Source organism: Tursiops truncatus, chromosome 13, assembly GCF_011762595.2.
Source record: "Tursiops truncatus isolate mTurTru1 chromosome 13, mTurTru1.mat.Y, whole genome shotgun sequence".
In the NCBI taxonomy this organism is placed as follows: Eukaryota; Metazoa; Chordata; class Mammalia; order Artiodactyla; family Delphinidae; genus Tursiops; species Tursiops truncatus.
The window spans coordinates 71,213,752-71,238,895 of NC_047046.1; the positions used below are offsets into that span (position 1 = coordinate 71,213,752).

Genomic DNA, 25,144 nt, shown 5'->3' on the forward strand with positions numbered 1-25,144 from the left:
TTCCATATTTTAAAAATTACAGTTTTAGCTGCCGTGTAAACTTTATAGTCAGATTTAAATATTTCCTAATATTTACATTTTAGTTCCAGGGATATTGTTAAAAATACAGTGGTATCCATTAATAATACAAGAAAATTACTTAGATTTCATCGCCTGTGAGAGACTATAGCATATATATCCTTCAAAACATAGTTATTCAAAATAGTTCTATCACCAGATTTTGCATCGCTGTAACAAATAAAGCTATTTTATTATATAGGAATTAAACTGTATTCTTTCTAGAACACAGATATATTAGCAACAAGATTGTTGCAACATTGAATTAATTTTGTGTTTATGAATAAGCAGACTAAGAAGTACAATAAGGTAACATTTAAGAAATGAATTCCTCTAGATTCTCTCCCATCTCATTGCACTTTGTTTTGCCTTTGTCAGTCTCCTAGATCAGGGGTCCCCAACCCCCCGGGCCATGGACCAGCACCGGTCTGTGGCCTGTTAGGAACTGGGCCGCACAGCAGGAGGTGAGCAGCAGGTGAGCAAGTGAAGCTTTATCTGTATTTACGGCCAGATGTAAATACAGATGAAGCAGTCTCCCTATTGCTCGCATTACTGCCTGAGCTCTGCCTCCTGTTACATCAGCAGCGCCATTATATTCTCATAGGAACGCAAACCCTACTGTGAACTAAACATGTGAGGGATCTAGGTTGCGCTCTCCTTATGAGAGTCTAATGCCTGATGATCTGAGATGGAGCTGAGGCAGTGATGCTAGCACTGGGGAGCGGCTGCAAATACAGATTATCATTAGCAGAGAGGTTTGACTTCAGAGACACCATAATAAATCAATGCGCTTCATAGCACAAGGAGATCAGCTCCGTGCTTTTTGACCACCTAGAGGGGTGGGAGGAAGACGCAAGAGGGAGAGGGTATGGGGATATATGTATACGTATAGCTGATTCACTTTGTTATAAGCAGAAATTAACACACCATTGTAAAGCAATTATACTCCAATAAAGATGTTAAAAAAATAAATCAATGCACTTGAATCATCCCAAAACCATCCTTCCCCACCCCCCAGCCCCGCCCCGGTCCATAGAAAAATTGTCTTCCAAGAAACTGGTCCCTGGTGCTAAAAAGGTTGGGGACCACTGTCCTAGGTGATCTTCCAAAAGGCATCATCCAGCTCTCTAGATGATTGTTGTTAGAGGCAGAAGTAGAGGGTTCTGAGTAATTTACATTTAATTGCCGAGACTATAAATAATACAGCATCCTCAGTTAAAAATATCCTAGACACTAAGAAAGTAGAACTAACTTTTTTCGAGGTTTGGACGGGTAAACATCACTGAAGTTTCCTCAGAATTCATTGTTAAAATTTAGTTATCAGTTGCTGTGTTACTGAACTTGAATATCCTTGTGAAGACCCTCATATACAGACCAACCAGCATGGAGCATGCCATGCTTGACTCAGTCTGATTAATTATTTCTCTTTTGGTCACCATATAAACACTGACTCATTTTACACTACTATATTTGATGCAGTAGCACAAAATACAAAAGTGTAGAAATGCACAGATGTTACTAAACTAAGAGAAAAGCAGTATAGCACACACACAAGTATGATATATACTTGTTCTGAAATGAATACTTTAAGGGTTTGTTATTCATTTTGCAAAAGTATTCTTCTAAAATTGAAGTATAGTTGATTTACAATGTTGTGTTAATTTCTGCTATACAAAAAATATTCTTTACTAATCTCAGAATAGAAAAATTGAAGCTCTCATAAACTACTGACTATCAAAGCTCAGTTAGAAAGGAAGATAAAGTACCTCTGGAAATATAATGAAATTAAAATACAATTTTTAAATTTAAGGCAATTTTATTATGTTCTTAAGGGCTAGTAGTGAGATAATACATAACAAATAAAGGATTAGAGATTTTTTAATAAAATTCTAAGTTGATGGGAAAATATGATTAATTTGGAGAGTAAGAGGTTTTAGAATTTTTTCATAGCAAAGATTAGATATGCCTCTACATGTGATTTTTAGTCACTTACAGCTCCTCAATTATGCACATTATGAGTAGCTTGAAGAAAGGGGTTTTTGCATCCATTTCTTTTATTGTTTCCCATAGCAAGTAGTAGAGGGCTTCATCTGGCCAAAAGCCATATACCCCAGAATTCTCACATAGATCCTTTTATCATGCATTTTTATTCTTTTAAGTGGAGGCAATTTATTTGATGTATAACTAAGAGTGATTTGATTTTATGCCTATTAAAGACTTGTCAAATAAATTCATAGATTCCGAAGAAATCCTTTGTTGAGCTCTGTCCCAGTTTTTAGTTTAGAAAATCTGAACACTCAATATAGGCACTCAATAACTGTGGTTGAATAATGATACCAGCTATGCTGCTTCATGTGTTTAGTCCTTAATTTCATCATAATAAATGGTACCAGTTATTTCACTTAAGCAGTGACCTTGCTGCATTATTTTTATAGAATTACAAGTTGTAGAATTTGGAATCTGCAAAGGACCTCATGTTATAAATTACCCACCTCTAGCCTTCATTTGACAAACGGACAAACTTACGAGCATTCTTGTGCTGACGATCAGATGAAAGTGAAGCCCAGCTTGACTGAACGGATCTCACAACTGCTCTGTATTCTGCAGGGCGGGGTGTGCACCTGCTGCATAGGCACCCACGTGACACAGTTGCTCCATCTCAGCAGAGGGTGAGATGGCTGTTGTTGTGTCCCAGGCCCGGGCCTCTTCCTTACTTCATCCTTCCTTTACCATCCTCTCTCAACTCCCCTTGCTCCTTAGATAACCCTTCTCTCAGTTTCTTCTTAAAGATTTTTTTTGATGTGTACCATTTTTTCTTAAAGTCTTTATTGAATTTGTTACAATATTGCTTCTGTTTTATGTTTTGGTTTTTTGGCCATGAGGCGTGTGAGATCTTAGCTCCCTGACCAGAGATCAAACCCACATCCCCTGCATTGGAAGGCGAAGTTTCAACCGCTGGACCACCAGGGAAGTCCCCTCTTCTCTCACTTTTATCCTCAACTTCTCTTCCTCTGTCTGGAAACGTGCTACTGTCTCTCATTTGAAACTCTTCCTTCCCTCTGTGTCTCCTCTCTCCACTGTCCAGCCTCTCATCTCTCCTTGCCCAGGAAGGAGAGCGTGTGCTCTGTCCATTTTGTCACCTCTCCTGCCCTTCTGATCTACTGTCATCTGGTCTTTGCCCCCACTAGTTTGCTAATCTCTCTCTCTCCCCCTGGTTACAAACAACTTTTTTTTTTTGGCTGCATTGGGTCTTCCTTGCTGCAAGCGGGGGCTCCTCTTCGTTGCGATGCGCAGGCTTCTCATTGTGGTGGCTTCTCTTGTTGTGGAGCAAGGGCTCTAGGAGCGCAGGCTTCAGTACTTGTGGCATGTGGGCTGAGTAGTTGTGGCTCGCGGGCTCTAGAATGCAGGCTCAGTAGTTGTGGCACACGGACTTAATTGCTCTGCGGCATATGGGATCTTCCCGGACGAGGGATCGAACCTGTGTCCCCTGCATTGGCAGGTGGATTCTTGACAAATGCACCCCCAGGGGGGTCCCTACAAACAACTTTTCTTTTTTTTTTAATATCTTTATTGGAGTAAAATTGCTTTACAATGGTGTGTTACTTTCTGCTTTATAACAAAGTGAATTAGTTATACATATACATATGTTCCCATATCTCTTCCCTCTTGCGTCTCCCTCCCTCCCACCTTCCCTATCCCACCCCTCTAGGTGGTCACAAACCACCAAGCTGATCTCCCTGTGCTATGCGGCTGCTTCCCACTAGCTATCTATTTTACATTTGGTAGCGTATATATGTCCATGCCACTCTCTCACTTTGTCACAGCTTACCCTTCCCCCTCCCCATATCCTCAAGTCCATTCTCTAGTAGGTCTGTGTCTTTATTCCCGTCTTACCCCTAGGTTCTTCATGACCTTTTTTTTCCCCTAGATTCCATATATATGTGTTAGCATATGATATTTGTTTTTCTCTTTCTGACTTACTTCACTCTGTGTGACAGACTCTAGGTCCATCCACCTCACTACAAATAACTCAATTTCGTTTCTTTTTATGGCTGAGTAATATTCCATTGTATACATGTGCCACATCTTCTTTATCCATTCATCTGTCGATGGACACTTAGGTTACTTCCATGTGCTGGCTATTTTAAATAGAGCTGCAATGAACATTTTGGCACATGACTCTTTTTCCTTTATTTATTTATTTATTTGCAGTACGTGCGCCTCTCACTGTTGTGGCCTCTCCCGTTACGGAGCACAGGCTCCGGACGCGCAGGCTCAGCGGCCATGGCTCACGGGCCCAGCCGCTCCGTGGCATGTGGGATCTTCCTGGAGCGCGGCACAAACCCGTGTCCCCTGCATTGGCAGGCGGACTCTCAACCACTGCGCCACCAGGGAAACCCGACTCTTTTTGAATTATGGTTTTCTCAGGGTATATGCCCAGTAGTGGGATTGCTGGGTCGTACGATAGTTCTATTTGTAGTTTTTTAAGGAACCTCCATACTGTTCTCCATAGTAGCTGTACCAATTCACATTCCCACCAGCAGTGCAAGAGTGTTCCCCTTTCTCCACACCCTCTCCAGCATTTATTGTTTCCAGATTTTTTGATGATGGCCATTCTGACTGGTGTGAGATGATATCTCATTGTAGTTTTGATTTGCATTTCTCTAACGATTAATGATGTTGAGCATCCTTTCATGTGTTTGTTGGCAATCTGTATATCTTCTTTGGAGAGATGTCTATTTAGGTCTTCTGCCCATTTTTGGATTGGGTTTTTTCTTTTTTTGTTATTGAGCTGCATGAGCTGCTTGTAAATTTTGGAGATTAATCCTTTGTCCGTTGCTTCATTTGCAAATATTTTCTCCCATTCTGAGGGTTGTCTTTTGGTCTTGTTTATGGTTTCCTTTGCTGTGCAAAAGCTTTTAAGTTTCATTAGGTCCCATTTGTTTATTTTTGTTATTTCCATTTCTCTAGGTGGTGGGTCAGAAAGGATCTTGCTGTGATTTATGTCATAGAGTTTTCTGCCTATGTTTTCCTCTAAGAGTTTGATAGTGTCTGGCCTTACATTTAGGTCTTTAATCCATTTGGAGCTTATTTTTGTGTATGGTGTTAGGCAGTGTCCTAATTTCATACTTTTACATGTACCTGTCCAGTTTTCCCAGTACCACTTATTGAACAGGCTGTCTTTGTTCCACTGTATATTCTTGCCTCCTTTATCAAAGATAAGGTGACCATATGTGCATGGGTTTATCTCTGGGCTTTCTATCCTGTTCCATTGATCTATATTTCTGTTTTGTGACAGTACCATACTGTCATGATTACTGTAGCTTTGTAGTATAGTCTAAAGTCAGGGAGCCTGATTCCTCCAGCTCCATTTTTCTTTCTCAAGATTGCTTTAGCTATTTGAGGTCTTTTGTGTTTCCATACAAATTGTGAAATTTTTTGTTCTAGTTCTGTGAAAAATGCCAGTGGTAGTTTGATAGGGATTGCATTGAATCTGTAGATTGCTTTGAGTAGTAGAGTCATTTTCACAATGTTGATTCTTCCAATCCAAGAACATGGTATATCTCTCCATCTATTTGTATCATCTTTAATTTCTTTCATCAGTGTCTTACAGTTTTCTGTATACAGGTCTTTTGTCTCCTTAGGTAGGTTTTTACCTAGATATTTTATTCTTTTTGTTGCCATGGTAAATGGGAGTGTTTTCTTAATTTCACTTTCAGATTTTTCATCATTAGTGTATAGGAATGTAAGAGATTTCTGTGCATTAATTTTGTATTCTGATAATTTACCACATTAATTGATTAGCTCTAGTAGTTTTCTGGTAGCATCTTTAGGATTCTCTATGTATAGTATCATGTCATCTGCAAACAGTGACAGCTTTACTTCTTCTTTTCTGATTTGGATTCCTTTTATTTCTTTTTCTTCTCTGTTTGCTGTGGCTAACACTTCCAAAACTATGTTTAATAATAGTGGTGAGAGTGGGCAACCTTGTCTTGTTCCTGATCTTAGTGGAAATGCTTTCAGTTTTTCACCATTGAGGACGATGTTGGCTGTGGGTTTGTCATATATGGCCTTTATTATGTTGAGGAAAGTTCCCTCTGTGCCTACTTTCTGCAGGACTTTTATCATAAATGGGTGTTGAATTTGGTCGAAAGCTTTCTCTGCATGTATTGAGATGATCATATGGTTTTTCACCTTCAATTTGTTAATATGGTGCATCACGTTGATTGATTTGCATATATTGAAGAATCCTTGCATTCCTGGAATAAACCCCACTTGATCATGGTGTATGATCCTTTAAATGTGCTGTTGGATTCTGTTTGCTAGTATTTTGTTGAGGATTTTTGCATCTATGTTCATCAGTGATATTGGCCTGTAGTTTTCTTTCTTTGTGACATCTGTGTTTGGTTTTGGAATCAGGGTGATGGTGGTCTCGTAGAATGAGTTTGGGAGTGTTCCTCCCTCTGCTACATTTTGGAAGAGTTTTAGAAGGATAGGTGTTAGCTCTTCTCTAAATGTTTGATAGAATTCGCCTGTGAAGCCATCTGGTCCTGGGCTTTTGTTTGTTAGAAGATTTTTAATCACAGTTTCAATTTCAGTGCTTGTGATTGGTCTGTTCATATTTTCTATTTCTTCCTGGTTCAGTCTTGGCCAGTTGTGCATTTCTAAGAATTTCTTCCATGTTGTCCATTTTATTGGCATAGATTTTCTTGTAGTAATCTCTCATGATCCTTTGTATTTCTGCAGTGTCAGTTGTTACTTCTCCTTTTTCATTTCTAATTCTATTGAGTCTTCTCCCTTATTTCCTTGATGAGTCTGGCTAATGTTTTATCAATTTTGTTTATCTTCTCAAAGAACCAGCTTTTAGTTTTATTGATCTTTGCTATCGTTTCGTTCATTTGTTTTTCATTTATTTCTGATCTGATCTTTATGATTTCTTTCCTTCTGCTAACTTTGGGGTTCTTTTGTTCTTCTTTCTCTAATTGCTTTAGGTTCAAGATTCAGTTGTTTATTTGAGATGTTTCCTGTTTCTTAAGGTAGGATTGTATTGCTATAAACTTTCCTCTTAGAACTGCTTTTGCTGCATCCCATAGGTTTTGGGTTGTCCTGTCTCCATTGTCATTTGTTTCTAGGTATGTTTTGATTTCCTCTTTGATTCCTTCAGTGATCGCTTCGTTATTAAGTAGTGTATTGTTTAGCCTCCATGTGTTTGTATTTTTTACAGATCTTTTCCTGTAATTGATATCTAGTCTCATAGTGTTGTGGTCGGAAAAGATACTTGATATGATTTCAATTTTCTTAAATTTACCAAGGCTTGATTTGTGACCCAAGATATGATCTATCCTGGAGAATGTTCCATGAGCACATGAGAAAACTGTGTATTCTGTTGTTTTTGGATGGAATGTCCTATAAATATCAATTAAGTCCATCTTGTTTAATGTATCATTTAAAGCTTGTGTTTACTTATTTATTTTCATTTTGGATGATCTGTCCATTGGTGAAAGTGGGGTGTTAAAGTCCCGTACTATGAATGTGTTACTGTCGATTTCCCCTTTTATGGCTGTTAGTATTTGCCTTATGTATTGAGGTACTCCTATGTTGGGTGTATAAATATTTACAATTGTTATATCTTCTTCTTGGATCGATCCCTTGATCTTTATGTAGTATCCTTCTTTGTCTCCTGTAATAGTCTTTATTTTAAAGTCTATTTTGTCTGATATTAGAATTGCTACTCCAGCTTTCTTTTGATTTCCATTTGCATGGAATATCTTTTTCCATCTCCTCACTCTCAGTCTGTATGTGTCCCTAGGTCTGAAGTGGGTCTCTTGTAGACAGCATATATATGGGTCTTGCTTTTGTATCCATTCAGCCGGTCTGTGTCTTTTGGTGGGAACATTTAATCCATTTACATTTAAGGTAGTTATCGATATGTATGTTCGTATTCCCATTTTCTTATTGTTTTGGGTTTATTATTGTAGGTCTTTTCCTTCTCTTGTGTTTCTTGCCTGGAGAAGTTCCTTTAGCATTTGTTGTAAAGCTGGTTTGGTGGTGCTGAACTCTCAGCTTTTGCTTGTCTGTAAAGGTTTTAATTTCTCCATCAAATCTGAATGAGATCCTTGCTGGGTAGAGTAATCTTGGTTGTAGGTTTTTCTCCTTCCTCACTTTAAATATGTCCTGCCACTCCCTTCTGGCTTGCAGCGTTTCTGCTGAAAGATCAGCTGTTAACCTTATGGGGATTCCCTTGTGTGTTATTTGTTGTTTTTCCCTTGCTGCTTTTAATGTGTTTTCTTTGTATTTAATTTTTGATAGTTTGATTAATATGTGTCTTGGCATGTTTCTCTTTGGATTTACCCTGTATGGGACTCTCTGTGTGCTTCCTGGACTTGATTAACTATTTCCTTTCCCATATTAGGGAAGTTTTCAACTATAATCTCTTCAAATATTTTCTCAGTCCCTTTCTTTTTCTCTTCTTCTTCTGGGACCCTTATAATTCCAATATTGGTGCGTTTAATGTTGCCTCTGAGGTCTCTGAGACTGTCCTCAGTTCTTTTCATTCTTTTTTCTTTATTCTGCTCTGCAGTAGTTATTTCCACTATTTCATCTTCCAGGTCACTTATCTATTCTTCTGCCTCAGTTATTCTGCTATTTATCCCTTGTAGAGTATTTTCAATTTCATTTATTGTGTTGTTCATCATTGCTTGTTTCCTCTTTAGTTCTTCTAGGTCCTTGTTACATGTTCCTTGCATTTTCTCTATTCCATTTCCAAGATTTTGGATCATCTTTAGTATCATTATTCTGAATCCTTTTTCAGGTAGACTGCCTATATTCTCTTCATTTGTTAGGTCTGGTGGGTTTTTACCTTGCTCCTTCATCTGCTGTGTGTTTTCCTGTCTTCTCATTTTTCTTAACTTACTGTGGTTGGAGTCTCCTTTTCACAGGCTGCAAGTTTGTAGTTCCCGTTGTTTTTGGTGTCTGTTCCCAGTGGCTAAGGTTGGTTCAGTGATTTGTGTAGGCTTCCTGGTGGAGGGTACTAGTTCCTGTGTTCCGGTTGATGTGGCTGGATCTTGTCTTTCTGGTGGGCAGGTCCATATCTGGTGGTGTGTTTTGGGGTGTCTGTGGCCTTATTATGATTTTAGGCAGCCTCTCTGCTAATGGATGGGGCTGTGTTCCTGTCTTGCTAGTTGTCTGGCATAGGGTGTCCAGCACTGTAGCTTGCTGGTCATTGAGTGAAGCTGGGTCTTGGTGTTGAGATGGAGATCTCTGGGAGATTTTCGCCGTTTGATATTACGTGGAGCTGGGAGGTTTCTTGTGGACCAGTGTCCTGAAGTTGGCTGTCCCACTTCAGAGGCACAGCCCTGACGCCTGGCTGGAGCACCAAGAACCTTTCATCCACACAGAAAAAGAGGAAAAGGGGAAAAAATAATATATCTTGCTCCCAAAGTCCACCTCCTCAATTTGGGATGATTCATTGTCTATTCAGGTATTCTGCAGATGTAGGATACATCAAGTTGATTGTGGAGATTTAATCCGCTGCTCCTGAGCGTGCTGGGAGATATTTCCCTTTCTCTTCTGTGTTCGCACAGTTCCCGGGGTTCAGCTTTGGATTTGGACCCGCCTCTGCGTGTAGGTCGCCCGAGGGCATCTGTTCTTCGCTCAGACAGGACGGGGTTAAAGAAGCCGCTGATTCGGGGGCTCTGGCTCACTCAAGCCGGGGGGAGGGAGGAGGACGTAGTGCGGGGCGAGCCTGCGGCGGCAGAGGCCGGCGTGACGTTGCATCAGCCTGAGGCGCGCCGTGCGTTCTCCCGGGGAAGTTGTCCCTGGATCCCGGGACCCTGACAGTGGCGGGCAGCACAGGCTCCCCGGACGGGAGGTGTGGATAGTGACCTGTGATCGCACACAGGCTTCTTGTTGGCAGCAGCAGCAGCTTTAGCGTCCCATGCCTGTCTCTGGTGTCCACGCTGATAGCCGTGGCTCACCCCCGTCTCTGGAGCTTGTTTAGGCGGTGCTCTGAATCCCCTCTCCTCACGCACCCTGAAACAATGGTCTCTTGCCTCTTTGGCAGCTCTAGACTTTTTCCCAGACTCCCTCCCGGTTAGCCGTGGTGCACTAACCCCCTACAGGCTGTGTTCACACCGCCAACCCCAGTCCTCTCCCTGCGTTCTGACCGAAGCCCGAGCCTCAGCTCCCAACCCCAGCCGCCCCGGCGGGTGAGCAAAGAAGCCTCTCAGGCTGGTGAGTGCTGGTCGGCACCGATCCTCTGTGCGGGAATCTGTCCACTTTGCCCTCTGCACCCCTGTTGCTGCGCCCTTCTCCGCGGATCCGAAGCTTCCCCCTCCTCCACCTGCAGTCTCTGCCCGCGAAGGGGCTTCCTAGTGTGTGGAAACCTTTCCTCCTTCACGGCTTCCTCCCACTGGTGCAGGTCCCATACCTATTCTTTTGTCTCTGTTTTTTCTTTTTCTTTTGCCCTACCCAGGTACGTGGGGAGTTTCTTGCCTTTTGGGAGGTCTGAGGTCTTCTGCCAGCGTTCAGTAGGTGTTCTGTAGGAGTTGTTCCACGTGTAGATGTATTTCTGATGTATTTGTGGGGAGGAAGGTGATCTCCGCGTCTTACTCTTCCGCCATCTTCTCAAATCCTCCAAACAACTTTTTGATTGCCAAATGCTTTTCAAACTTGAGTGTAGTGGTTCTCAAACTTTTGGTCTCAGAACCCCTTAAAAATTGAAGACTGTGAAGAATTTTTGTTTATAAAAGTTGTATCTATAGATTTTTAATATATTAGAAATTAAAACTGAGATTTTTAAAATAATATTTATTGACTTATTTAATAATAAAAAACTCAATTCATGTTGATATAAAAACTTATTTTTGTGAAAAATAACTACTTGCCAAAACAGAGAAACTACTGAGAAATGTAGCATTGCTTAACATTTTTGCAGATTTCTTTAATGCCTGGCTTAATAGAAGACAGATGGATTTTTATATCTGCACATGTCTTTAATCTGTTGCCATATGTTGTTTTAGTTGAAGTTTCTGGTGAAAATCTGGCCTTGCATAGATATATAGTTGAAAAAGGGAGTCATATTTCAATAGCCTTTTAAAATAATTGTGCATCTTCTTTGGTAGTTCACCAAAACTCAACATGTAATCGTTTTTTAAAGGTTAGCTGCAATGTGGAATTTGTAATTTTAATGAACTTTTCATACTGTTACGTTCCATCCATTGGGTGGGTCTTTGAGTGGTTTTGTGAGTGTGTCTTTCACCCATGCATGATTTTATAACATTATGCACTTGTCTTTGGAAAATCTTGGTTTGAATTATATGCAAATTCTCCATATACTGTCACGTTGCAATCCACAATATCAGAACCTCTTATTTGCTAATATCGCTGCTGATCTCATAAAAAAAAAAGTCAGTGAGTATTGGGAAGCCAGATTCTATTTTCCAAAATTTCTACTTGAAAGCTTGAATTTTATCATTGGCAACAAACTCTGTCAGTTGCTTTCCTGGATGGGAACAAAGCAGTTCATTTTCAAGAAAATGTCTGCCAAATACCCGAGTCCAGATAATCATAGTTTCTCTGTTGGTTATACTTTCAGTGAAAGTGAAGAAACAGCTAGTTAAGCTTGCACCTCAGTCTTCCAAGCGTTTTCCCCTGAGACACCAATCCTATTTCCGTTGACATTAGAAGTGCTTTATGTATACTTCCCATTCTGTCACAGTGAATAATAAAACAACATGTACTCAAGGGTCAAAATTTAAATAAGATTAATAATTTTTACTGCTTCATCAAGGATATTCTTAAGTGGAAACACTTGGTTGTTTTATTTACTACCAGTGCATGGCAGTGAAGTGTATAATGATGCCTGGTACAGTTTGGTGCCACTGCCTTGATTCAGACTGAAGCACCAGCAGTTTTACCCATCACTGTATACCATCAGTGCCAGTTCAACACAATGAAAAGACCATATGACATCTCAGGAGTTTTACAAAAATAGTTTTGCTCTCACACACTTCCCAATAGGAGCATAAGGCCCCCAAGGCATCCGCAGACCACACTTGGTGGAGAACCTCTGATTCAGTGGAACCTTTGGTTGCACTGAAATATGAAACTTACTTCTTCTTTCTGAAAACTCTTCTGTTTTCTGCATCCTCTGTATCCCGAAGTCATAACCTTTCCTAGGATCCAGTACTTGGGGAGAAGGTAGGGTAGACAGGAAGATCTGGGATTAGTTTTTTTGAGGCTCAGTACAAATCCTGAAACTTATTCTACTTACTTTAAAGGACTCTTCACTTTTCTGGGGATTCCTGGCTCTCCTCAAAAGGCAATGCTGCTGGCCCCAGAAGGGGGCCTCCTTAAAGAATCCTAGATGTTTGGTGTTACCCACAGTACCGTCATACATGACACCTGGCAGCAAAACTGTGTATCATTGGGCTTACGTTACAGATGATATCCTATTAAATGTGTCAGGCATTCTTCAAGACCCAATCTCAGTTCACTATGCTCAGGGCACATCAGTCATTTTTCTATTACTTGAATAAGGACAAACTTATTTCTACCTCTGTGCACTGTGCTAGGTTGGGCCAGTGTGGGCCGTTCAGCTCCATCCGGTCAGTCAGGGTCTCTGCCCGCCCTCAAAGGCCTTGAAGTTGGCTTGGCAGAGACAGAGCAGAAAATCAGAGAAATGTCGCAACACTATGATGGAAGGGTATCCAGGACACAGAGAAGATTCCCAGGTGCTGTGATGGGAGGAACACAAAGCGGGGGACCTGGCAGGTGTGCACAGTAGTTAAAAGGAGGACTGGTGATGTTTTAGCTGTAATGACCCATATGGGAAAATAATCTAAAAAAGAGGGGATATATGTATATGTGTAACTGATTCATTTTGCTGTACAGCAGAAACTAACGCAACATTGTAAATCAACTCTACTCCAATAAAAATGTTTTAAAAATGCTAAAAAAGAAAAAGAGAAAAAAAAAAAAGATGAGTGATTGTTTATCAGCCAGAGAAATCCTCTGACTGCAAACCCTAAGCCATTTCCATATGCAAAATTGGCCGTCACTGAATGAAATACCACATTAAATGCGATTATAAATCTCTGACCAATGAATCAATGATCACTTTGCAAAAATTATAGTGTGTATTCTTTTCCATTGCATATTTCACTGCTAAGAATGAAGAAATTCTCAATCATAGACCCGAGCAATATATTTGATGTCTTAGCTACTTGGACTTCTTAGTAGATATTAAAAAGACAGGAGTAGGAGTAAGGAGGAAACTAACTTTAAAGAACTCAGGATGTAAATTTCTCTAATTTACTGTAAATGGATAAATCACCTAAGTCTTTGTAGTATAGACATTGAAATTTAAAGTATTTTTTATGGTTTTCCTGGATTTAACTGATTATTTCTCAATTGGCCTTTTAATATGATTTTCATAGAAAATGTACTTTATATTAAAACACTTTTTTTTTTTTTTTTTGCGGTACGCGGGCCTCTCGCTATTGTGGCCGCTCCTGTTGCGGAGCACAGGCTCCGGACATGCAGGCTCAGCGGCCATGGCTCACGGGCCCAACCGCTCCGCGGCATGTGGGATCTTCCCAGACCGGGGCACGAACCCATGTCCTCTGCATCGGCAGGCGGACTCCCAACCACTGTGCCACCAGGGAAGCCCTATGTTAAAACACTTTTATTCACCAGCATCCTCTAGATGTAATTATTGCTTACCAACAGTTCTTCCATTGAAAGATACTGGCACAGTGGCATACCATACAGCCATTAAAAAGGTTGAGGGCAATCCATTTCTACTGACGTGGAAAGATGCCAGTGTAAGATAAATTTAAAGAGAAACTAGCAAAGTTTCAGAAAAGTATGTAAAATAAAATCATTTTTGAAGCAGAAGACTGTATGCAAGGATCGATATTCAGGCATGTACATGCAGATATACATATGAAGTGGGGAAAAAGTCTGGAAAGACACACCCCAAAGTGTTTCTTATGGTTACCTCAGGTGGTGGAGGGGGTTTGTCGTAAAGGATAACTTTCCTTTCTTAACTGTTTATTTTTCTATAGTCTCTGTTTCTTTTTTACAGTGTGCATTCCTTTAAAATTGGATGTACTATATTAGAATAATTCAAATTAAAAAAATCATTGGGAAAACATTAAAGCTATAACATAGATAAGATACAAAAAATTCAGAGTAAAATAAGTATTTAAAGTTTTGAACTGAATGAGGGAAAAAAATCCAGACAAAGAGTTAAAAGTCTGTATTTTCAGACATAGTTTACCTTTTCTTAAACGTTGTTATTATGTAGACAGACTGATTGATTCTGCTTTTCAAGTGAAAAGCTGAATCAGCTCTGTTCATTCTAAATGGGCACTTAAAATCCAGTAAGAAAATGAATACTGTCTACTTAGAACAGTGCATGAGCTCATTTTTTTAAAAAACCTCCTCCAAATCTTTGGTTTGTGCTTATCTTGGATGATGATAACAATAATGGGATGTAAAACAGCGTCTATCCTAACTTCCAGTAAAATTCTTAAATAAGTTACTATTTTATAGGATGCCTTTTATAATAAACATAGATGTTGCTCCTGCACTCACATGAGTAGAAATCCTTCTAAAACCATTTTAGTCCATATCCCTAGTCCTAAAAACTCCCCAACAGACGACTGTCTTTCAGTATTAAAGTTCTTGATGAAAAAACAAATCTCTAAAGCTTCCGGAAGTATTCCATTTCACTGTATAACAGAAAGAATATTAAATTTTCACACTGTTGGAAATGATAGAGAAGAGTTGCAAACCAAAGTCTATATCATTTGTATTAGCAACTTTAAGCTGAAACTGAGATAATTTGTTATTATCAGGTTATATATATCTGCAAATCACAAGTGTTTAAGGAATAGGCAAGTTTAAACTATTTGGGGGAACTCATTTCCCTTATTTATTAGCATGTTATTAGCACTTACTTGCCCTAGAAAAATAGCAAAACAACTACACCTTTTATATCCTTTCTGTGGTGTATATTCAGAGATGCAAATGGTGATGATGATGATAATTATTATAGCTACTAAAGTGTGTACTTACTATAGTAAGTACTTATTATGTGCCAGGAATGGTTCTAAGAACTTTACATGTATTAACTCATTTAGTCCTCATGACAATTATATCAGGTGCTATTGTTGTTCCCATTTTATGGATGAGGAAGCCGAGGCATAGGTAAGTTACCTAATTTGCTCAAGGTCACACAATTAGTAGGTGGAAGAGTCAGGTGATAAGAGACGTGTCTCTCAGCCATCATACAATACACCCTCAACAGGCGTGGTATTTTTCCTTGCAGAAGCTCTGCTTCCAGTTCTCCTTCTAACACCCCAGCTACAGCGTGCCTATAGCAAGTTTTTTCAGAAGGAAAGTAGTTCACCAATTAAATACTTAGTGGTGGTGTTCAGGCGATGAACACCTATCGATGATTTTACAATGTGCAAGATGCTGAGTGGGAAGTTGTGACTCTTACGTGGAATTTGCCCGTGTCCATCACCATCCCAGAATGAGGTCTCTTTACATTTTGTCTTTTGAACTAGTGCCCGTCACTGGAATGAAGCACTTCTAGAAAACATTCCCCCACCCTCCGCTGCTCACACCCCCCAAAACTAACACAGGTCCCCTTGAGCTGATGCCTTCACCAAAGCCGCTTTCGTGTCTCTGAATCGTTCAAACATATTAGCAGCGTGGAGACCGGAGTTCTGTCGGGGGAGGTGTACAAACATGTCTGCGAGGTGTTTCCTCCTCTACAAAGGGCCCCCCTTGGTTGCAGCTCTGACATCCCTGAGGGCTGTTGAGCAGTGCTCTGAGAACCGACTCCTGAATCTTTTAGGCCGCGGCTTCTCACGTGGGGGCCCTCAGAAGAGCTCTTTCCCATCCCATCCTGGCCAAAAAGGGGACAAGGGTGTTGTCATTGGTACCTTCTCGTTGTCAAACTGTACGTTGCTCCACCACAGAAGGCCTGCCTTTCTTCCACAGCTTTGCCTGTGTTTGGGGCTCAGATCTTGTCCAGGGGTTATTGGGAGCACATCGTGGGTATTGAGGAGTCTCTCTCCTCATCGAGTAGGCACGATGAATAAAGGGAGGCAGTGTGTTGATTAGATTTTCAATAAATTTTGTTTTCATTAATGTAAAAAATCTGCATGCATATCCTGCAGAGTGCAATCAAATGAACCAATCTAAAAGTTATTTCATGCAAATGAAAACAAAAATGTGATAGCAAGTTTTCCTTGTATTGGCGAAAAAAGTAGAAAATTTGATAATATCAAGTGGGGTCACTCTTTTACGGGGAATTGAAGGTAATCAAAATTTTAAATGTGCGTATGCTTGGATTTCCCTGGTGGCGCAGTGGTTAAGAATCCGCCTGCCAATGCAGGGAACACGGATTCGAGCCCTGGCCCGGGAAGATCCCACATGCCACGGAGCAACTAAGCCCATGCGCTACAACTACTGAGGCTGCGCTCTAGAGCCCGCGAGCCACAACTACTGAAGCCCCTGCGCCTAGAGCCCGTGCTCCACAACAAGACTAGCCACCGTAGTAAGAAGCCTGCACACCACAACGAAGAGTAGCCCCTGTTTGCCACAACTAGAGAAAGCCCACACCCAGCAACGAAAACCCACCACAGCCAATAAATAAATAAAAATTTTAAAATAATAAAATAAAATAAAATGTGTGTATGCTTTAATCCAGAATGTTGCTTTGGGGAATCTATCCTACAAAAATACTCACCTACGTATACAAGAATCTATGTATAATATAACTTAAATGTCAGAAAGGGAAGAGTTAAATAATGGAGTATGAATGCACAGGGGTACAATGCAGGTGTGAGAAAGGATGACGTGGATTCGTTTATACTGATGTGGGAGGATGTTCCATGAACTATTGAGGGAAGAAAAGGAAGTTGTAGAATAATAGATGTAATATGATACTATTTTTGTAATAAACATTAGAAAAAGCTGGGAAGATCCACCAAATTGTTAACAGTAATTAACCCTTGGTGAAGGAGGGGGTATGAGAGGAAAGACTTACTTTTTACTATACATATACATATATGTATTTGTATACATATACACTAATATATACATATACACTAATACATATTAGTGGTGGTTTTTTACAAGTGCATATTGCCTTAATACCTTTTAAACAAAGAGTCCAAAGTTTTTGAACCATTTTAAATCAACATCAAGAATTTGTAAAAGCAACTAGATAAGAATTGCTCCTAATACCACAGCTACTCCTGGAAATACATATACCAGTTCTCAGGACAGTGCCTGTTACACAGTTTGTCCTCAGTAGTAGTGACTTGTAACTAGTTATAAATCGTACTTATAGCTCATACATTCTATTCCTTACATCGTTAGATTTTAGATGGGCTCATTTTAGCTGGAGATGAATTTTGGATTAGTTGAAGAGTGTTCCTTGTTGTATTTTAATGCTCAAGGACACTATATACAGTATTAACATCCTGAAATCATTGCAGATTATCAAAGTCATAGTTGAGAAAGTGATTTTACAGGTTTCTGTCTTTCTCCTAAATCATATCTCTGTTGAGAGTTGCATGTTTCCTCTTCCTGTATTTTTCCAAATTGACGTTTAAGTTTCACACAAATTTCTCTTATTTGAGGGCCATTTTTAATAAAAATAAAAAAGGTCATTAATTCAAGGGAGACTATAAGTAGAGAACACCAAAGTTGTTTAGATTTAGGTATTGGGTGCTTGGCAAACTCTTAAGCAACATGATTTGCTCCAGAATCCCGCCCTGGAGTGGACCCAATACACATTTGTGTTTCACATCATAAACCGCCCAGTTATGGGTGGGTGGCACCCTGTTGTGTGTTACTTCTGAGGAGTTGATGTCACAAATATGCTTTGGAGAAATATAATAACCTATTCTATTATTTAGTAATGATCGATAGTTGATTATTTCTTTTAATTATGTTTTGTGTGATACCATGTTCAGTGAAATTTATGTGTGCCTATATAAATACCTGGCAAATTCTTAGAATAATTTTATTCCCAGAACATTTATACCAGAAATACCTACTTTATTGTATGTATCATTATTTAGACTATATTTGCCTTCTTGAGTTTCAGACCAAATAATCTTTTCTAGTTCCCCAAGACACAATTAAATAATTTCCATTATGCAACCGTCAGTCTCATGCAATGTACTCAGACTTCAAGGGCCTTTACAGATATCTTTTTGTAAATCTGCAATTGTTTGTCTCAATTGAAAATACATTTTTTAGAAGGGTCATGCGGCTGCTTTCTGTTTGTTGATTTCTGCCTAACTTTTATAGACAGTTTTGATTTCCTTTGTTGTTTATACCAATTATTATTTTAGACCTTATGAAATATTCAGTGGTCTTAAAACTTGATATGTTTAGCCTAGTTTATAAAGTAGTCACTGAAGGATAAGCATAGTGATTTGGACTTCCTACAGCATTAAACTTCGTACTGCTGTATGCTGCTTGATTGGACCCTGTTTATGTATTCATACACAAAAAAGTCTCTGATGGAGGGAAACAAGCAATAAACAAAAAATTATTGTTTAATGTCAAAAAGATGATAAATACAATAAAGAAAAAATAGGATATTGGACTCAAGAGTAGTGGAGGAAAGTCTGCTGTATTAAATAGGATGGCCCATAAAGGCCTTCCTTATCAAGATAACCTTGGGACAGAGACCTAAATGAAGCAAGGGCACAAGCCCTGGAGATACCGGGCAGATGAGATTTTCAAGCAGAGGGAATAGCAAACGTTAAACTCCAAAGTGGGTACACTCTCGGAATATTCACGAAAGCATAAGGAGATCAGTATGACCAGAGCAGAGCAAGCAAAGGGAATAGGAAGTCCGAGAGGTGTTAGGGCCAGATCACGTAGGGCCAGATCTTGAAGGACGGTTGTGAACACACAGGAGAGGTGATCTGATTTATGGCTGAAAAGGATCACTCTGGCTGCACGTGGACAGTAATGAAAGCAAGGAGATCAGTGACTTCAAAATTTTTGGATGATGACCACCGCAGCCCCAGCAAGAAATACATTTTGCAACGTTATTCAATTCCACTTTATTCGTCTTTCATATACTTGAGTAGTAATGTTTCCTCTGACTTAACAGTTTCCTTGTTGTGGGCCGAATAGAGGAAAACCATTGTTGTAACTTGAGTATAACAAAGATTCGTGGCAGGTTGTTGCCCAAGAAATACTGCCCAAGTGCATGTTATCAATGCAGTGAACTAGAGACTGAGATACCATTTCCAGAAGGCTCAGCACAGGTGAACCCTTACTCTGAGAGCCCTCCCCCCAAATTTTGGAGGAATTCAAGACTCCCATGTGGGGTCAGGTCAAGACTAGAATAGTCTTAAGAACTAGGATGGATCCTGCTGTGCAGTCCATTGATCCTTTTTGGGGTAGGGTCAAGTAATGTGTATCGCACCATCCTTAAATCTTGACAGCCCCCCAGTGGAGAACTGCTTTCAGGAGAAGAGTAGTCTGGGTGCATGGTGGGCTCTAGAAACCCTCAGAAGAGTTAGGCTCACTGCAGCCAGTCCCCAGAGTGGATACTTGGGAAGTGACTGCATACATACCTTGGGTTTCCTCTGTTAAAGGAGAGACTGTTCAAGAAATAAAAAGTTTCACCAGAAATCCAAAGATTAAAAACATGCCATGAGACCTTCACTGTCCAGAATTCTTTAAGATATTTTAGGAGTATTAGCCTAGTAGTAAATTGCAAAGAATGAAAAATGCAGACCTGTAATATATGGTCCTTTCAGGCAGACTAAAGATTTGATACCAAGAATAGATTTGATCTTTTTTTTCTCCCATAAATAATGGTGTCTGTAGATAATATAGAAGGATGATATAGAAGGTTGATATCCAGAGCATAGAAAATGGTCAGTGTAACAAAACTTTTAGATTTGAGTTGAACTAAGTAAAATTTTGGTCAACATAAATGTATTTTACCAACGGTTTGGTTTGAAGAGGATTATTTTGAGGGGTAATTATATTCATGTTTCGCAGTAGGATTTGGGCAATACAACTGTTATGTCTGTGCAAAGTTTAAGAGTGGACAACAAAATACCTCTGGAAGTGTTATTTTCCTGTGGCTATTAACCTGCACAGAATAGATATTTGTTAAAACATTTGTTAGCTATTATATTCCATGTTACTCTAATAGGATTTAAATTGTGTGGGCTTATGTGTGTTTAGATGTAGATGTAGACATAGGCATACATATAGATATATACTGATGCCCAATACTTAGACCACTGTCATTATTGAATAACGTAATAGTAAACATTTTTAAACTCTTCTAAACCTCTTGTTTTTGACTATGGAAACATTACATTTTGAATGCTGATTGCTGATTCCTGCCTTTTCTACCGAGGGCAGTAATAGGATGCTTTAGACAAGAAAAGCTTTTAAGAAACTTTTTACTAACCACTGAATAGTGGGGAAGCTTCATGTGTGTCAGGAGCCTCCACTCCCCTTCCTTCCCTCAAACCTGTATGCAAAGAGAACATCTCATACCTGAGCACAGCAAAAACCAACAGGACATCCTAAAGTAGTATCTTTCATGTAACTAGAAATGAAGCATTCATCTTCCACTGAAGAGGAAAAAAGTTGCCTCATTGAATGAGGCTTAGGGATAGGACAGAAGTATTATTGAATCCATTCCTTGGCAATAAGTATCAAACAAAAAGTTTAAACACTTAATAGCTTGTTTTCCAGATTTATAAAATATGTATGAATGTCATAATGTCTGTTAATGCCAAAATGGCTTTGTCAGACTGTCCCTGGTTTCAAAATGCTCACAAGTATCTTCTCTCCCTCTCTCCCTCTCTCTCTCTGCCTCTCTTACCAGAATTTCAGAAATGGAGTCCTATGCCCTACTAGTTTTTTTACTCTATATCAATCTCAAGAAAGCATTAGAGAAATGGTATTTCTTTTCTGTCATTTGTTTTGCCTCCCCATCCTGTCTTTTAAAAAAATAATAGCAGAAAATTTAGATTAGTAGCAGGGAATCAAAGAGAAAAATGGCAAGGAATGTGTAGTAGAATTGATGTAATATCCTCAGAAATATTGAGGGTAGGCCCGTTATTTATCTGGGTAATGCTCACTGAGACAATAGGACTAGATAATGGGAAGGCATATTCAAAACTCTTCGGGGACGTAAAATCATACCTTATTTACACTTCTAATAATTTTTATTCTTACCTTCCCAGGCTCTAGCCATATGGCCATTAAATCATAACAAAGCATAGATCAGGAATTCGAATACTTGATCATCATGAAAATTAATCTAGAAAAGTAAACAAATAAAAATAAATCAACCTTTTACGACTTTCAAGGCCTCCTCCCTAAATCCTATTTTCATGCAATGCCAAATCACCAAATATGCTTATTTTTACTACCAATAGTCACAGTTATCATTTAGATAAACTGATAAATGTGGAAATTCTAGAGAATTTGCCAGATAACTTTGTGGTGGATAACTTTCTAATTTCATTCTAAATTATTGATATGAACGTTTACGCTTCATATTTATGCAGCTTTTTTATGACTGTCCTGCTGGAAAGTATTTTGCATTCCTTAATACTGTAATAAACCCTGAGAGCATAATTAGATTGAATATATAAGACTTTTCATCTTTTCTATTTCTGTTCAAATAGAAATATTTGCAGAATAGTCACTGTAGCAAAACTGAGTTTTCGTGTTTCATCTTTTTTGTATGTGACCCTTATCTCTTGTCTCAAAATTCAATGGTGTTTGTAGTTAAGAAGTTGTTTTCTATTGAAAATAATCATTAACAGGTCTAAGCGGTATTCTGCATCATTTTTCTTTCGGTTGATTTTAAGAATTATTACAATGAAACATTTTTGAAAAATCTCAATATATTAATTACAGATATACATATAGTTATTTAAAAATATATATCAGAGCTGGCTTTAATCTTTGAAGTGTGTTGCTATCCACTTTGATGTGCAGGTCATCTCACCTGTTTTTTCTGTTTTTTTGTTGTTCAAATGTTCAATCCAGGTTCTACATGGTCAGCTATTATGAGCGGAATCACAGAATAGCAGTTGGAGCTCGCCATGGTTCAGTGGCCCTGTACGACATCCGGACTGGAAAGTGTCAGGTAAATAAATCATTATGACTTCCTCTCCATAAAGTGCGCAAGTTATTGAAAGGAGTGAGAGACCAGCACTTCACCAGTTGACGTGCTGAGCTGCTGGAACATTATGGATAATGCTAAAGGGATCAATAGTTTAATGAAGGACTCAGAGAATATAGACCCCTACTGTCTTTATTCACTGGGAATGAAGAGTTGCCACAGATGGGTTCGTAATAGAGCCTTGAGTAAGGTGGTACGCACTACTCACAAACCACTTTGCAATAAATCTTTTCTTCTTTTAAACAAAGTTTTCTGAATTTCTTATTTTTGCCTCGTTTTCTGAAAAAAAAATTGGTGATACATTATTATGATTAGTGGCTAAACAAAATTCGTTTTCTGACTATGTAAAATGAGATCTTTAGCAATTATAAGACAGTATTCTACTCAGAGTTCAAGAAAGGCAGAAATCATAATGGCATTTAGTGTGGATCTGTAAGGAAACTGAGTCTCTATTTGAGATATATTCCTCTTTTATACTTTTATAACTTTCTCTGCTTTTATAAAACTTCATTGTTTATGAGAAATTCTTCTCGGTCTTGATCTTGAGCCCTTCGTTCTCCGAATGTACCAGTTGGGTAGATGGAGCAGGTCTAGCTCCACTTCACATGTAAGTGAATCAAAGCTCCCAGACTTTAAATCTCTATTCCAGAGTCACACTGTTAGTTAACAGCAAAAGCAGGGCTAGGCTCCACCCTGATCATTGTGAATTTATTGTGGTCATTGATAAATAGTTCCAAGCTTGCTTTCATTACTGTCCAATAACTTCTTATTTTTCACTGTAGCATCTATCAATGCTGATATATTCAATCAGGAATTAGGAATTGTATTCAACCGTAGTATTAGATGGATATATTCAACTGTATTAGGAATTTCCAGAAGGAATATGAAGAAATACATCAGGATGTAGCTAAATTTTAAATTGCCTCTTAAATTTAATAAACTATTAATTAGTTCTCCAAAAGTTTCTCTGGCAGCTTTCCGTGAAATAGTTCTAAGAGATGGTAACAGGTATTGGGGGTAGAAGTTTCAGGGGTCAGACAAGTTTGGGGGTACTGTTCGAATATAACACGTTTCTTTACGCAGGCCTTCTCAGAGGCTCTAATGCGTGAGTGTGCATTGTACATTTCCTGGAAGTGCGTGGAATATGCATCATTTGCCACACTGATGTAACTATTGAGTATCCTTTGCGTGATTTATTTTCTTTAAAAGACATTAACTCCTCATCGGTGACTGTATTTCTTTACTCTGAACTCTCACTTTGAGCAATGAAACCACTGTGAATACTTGCTTAAAAATGAAGTTACATATTGTCTATAACATTCTCTCCTAAGAGAGACAGATTCTTCAAACAGCATTTTCAGAATCTCTTTTGGTAAATCAATTTTTAAAAATTGGAATGCAGTTGACCGTGAACACCGCTGGGGTTAGAGGTGCAGACCCACATGTAACTTATAGTTGACCCTCCTTATCCCTGGTTCCTCCATATCCCTGGTTCTGCATCTGGGGATTCAACCAACCCTGGATGGTGTAGAGCTATAGTATTTACTATTGAAATCTGAGTATGAGAGGACCCTCGTGGTTCAAGCTAGTGTCGTTCAAGGGTCAACTGTATATTATCATTAGCCAACCTGAGAGAAATAAGGCACAAACAGCAACAAGGTAAAGGCAAAAAAAAATTGAATAAGGGGACCTGTTCAACTTTCTTTAAAATAGAAGTGAGGAAATCATAGAGAGGACACTATTGCCACCAACAGAGAGAAGAGTGAGACAGCGTGAGCACGGTGACGAAACCCAAAGAGGAGTGAAAGAACAGCAATGAAAAACTAATGAGAAAGCAACAGACTGACCTGAGCATACATATCCTGACAGTTTTTTCCTCCTGCGTGGTCTCAGTGAAGATCTTGGTAACATGAAAGAAACATGAATAATTTGAATATCTTATTCTTTTTCACGAAATTATTTAAGAAACACTTACCAATCAATGACATTCTTTCTTAACAGGAATTTGTAATGTCATTCCTATTTCACTTTATTTTCTGTACATTATTTTATTACGCTTAGACATTTCAGTCTCCCCATGACATTTTTCTACCTCAGCTTCTTTATTTTGATACCCCAAACTGTCATTAGTGTCGAATAATGGAATAACCTTTACCTTCCAGTTCTGTGTGAAAGAGAAGGTTACCCTTTACTCTCATCATTCAGAGCATAAAAACAAAGCTAAATCTCTAAAATCAGTCTTAACTACTTTTGCCAGTTACCAGTTTTATCCAGTGACAATGAGCTCTTAAGGGATTCTCTTAATTCTTTTATGGTATTAGTGTTGTAGTGTTTGAAATACGTGAGTCGACAGTTGAAACAGAATACACAAGTATAGTTGGCATGTTCAAAAAATGATATTTTAGAGGTGAATCAAAGGACTAGGAATTTTGAACTAGGAATGTAGTAAAGTATTTTTTGAATTAGTTATTGGAATCAGTGAACAGAGAGAGAGGGACAATTTTCCTAACATGAGCAAAGACATAGAGATATGACATAAAAGATGTAGAAGGGATAATTAGTAAATTCACTGGACTCCAGGGGTAGATTCCAATTAGGTGGAAAGATAAGGGGCAACCACCTACATGATGAGAGTCACAGGTGATGGGAAGACCCGCTGTGGCCTGTCCAGGATGCCAGAGGCTGAGGAAATGTCCCTGGGCCCAGTGGAAGCAGAGGACCCATGGCTGAGGGAATAGGGGGAGGAACATATAGGTTCCCTGTCATCATCATTCAATTAGTTGGTAAAGGTTAGATAGAAACGTCAAATCTCTTTCCCTTACCTTTTGGCATTGGCTTCTTTTTTCTTTTTCAAATCAATTTTCTTATGAC

General features: G+C 39.0%; 1 protein-coding gene across 8 annotated transcripts in view; it reads left to right on the top strand.

Moving 5' to 3' along the window:
- Positions 1–25,144, top strand: part of WDR7 (WD repeat domain 7) — a 388,174-nt gene that overhangs the window by 277,580 nt on the left and 85,450 nt on the right. For all 8 annotated transcript variants that reach the window (XM_019937105.3, XM_073790768.1, XM_073790769.1 and 5 more), the window contains one exon: positions 22,138–22,237. In XM_019937105.3, coding sequence (XP_019792664.1) covers positions 22,138–22,237 — 100 coding nt within the window. The remainder of the gene's footprint in view (positions 1–22,137; positions 22,238–25,144) is intronic.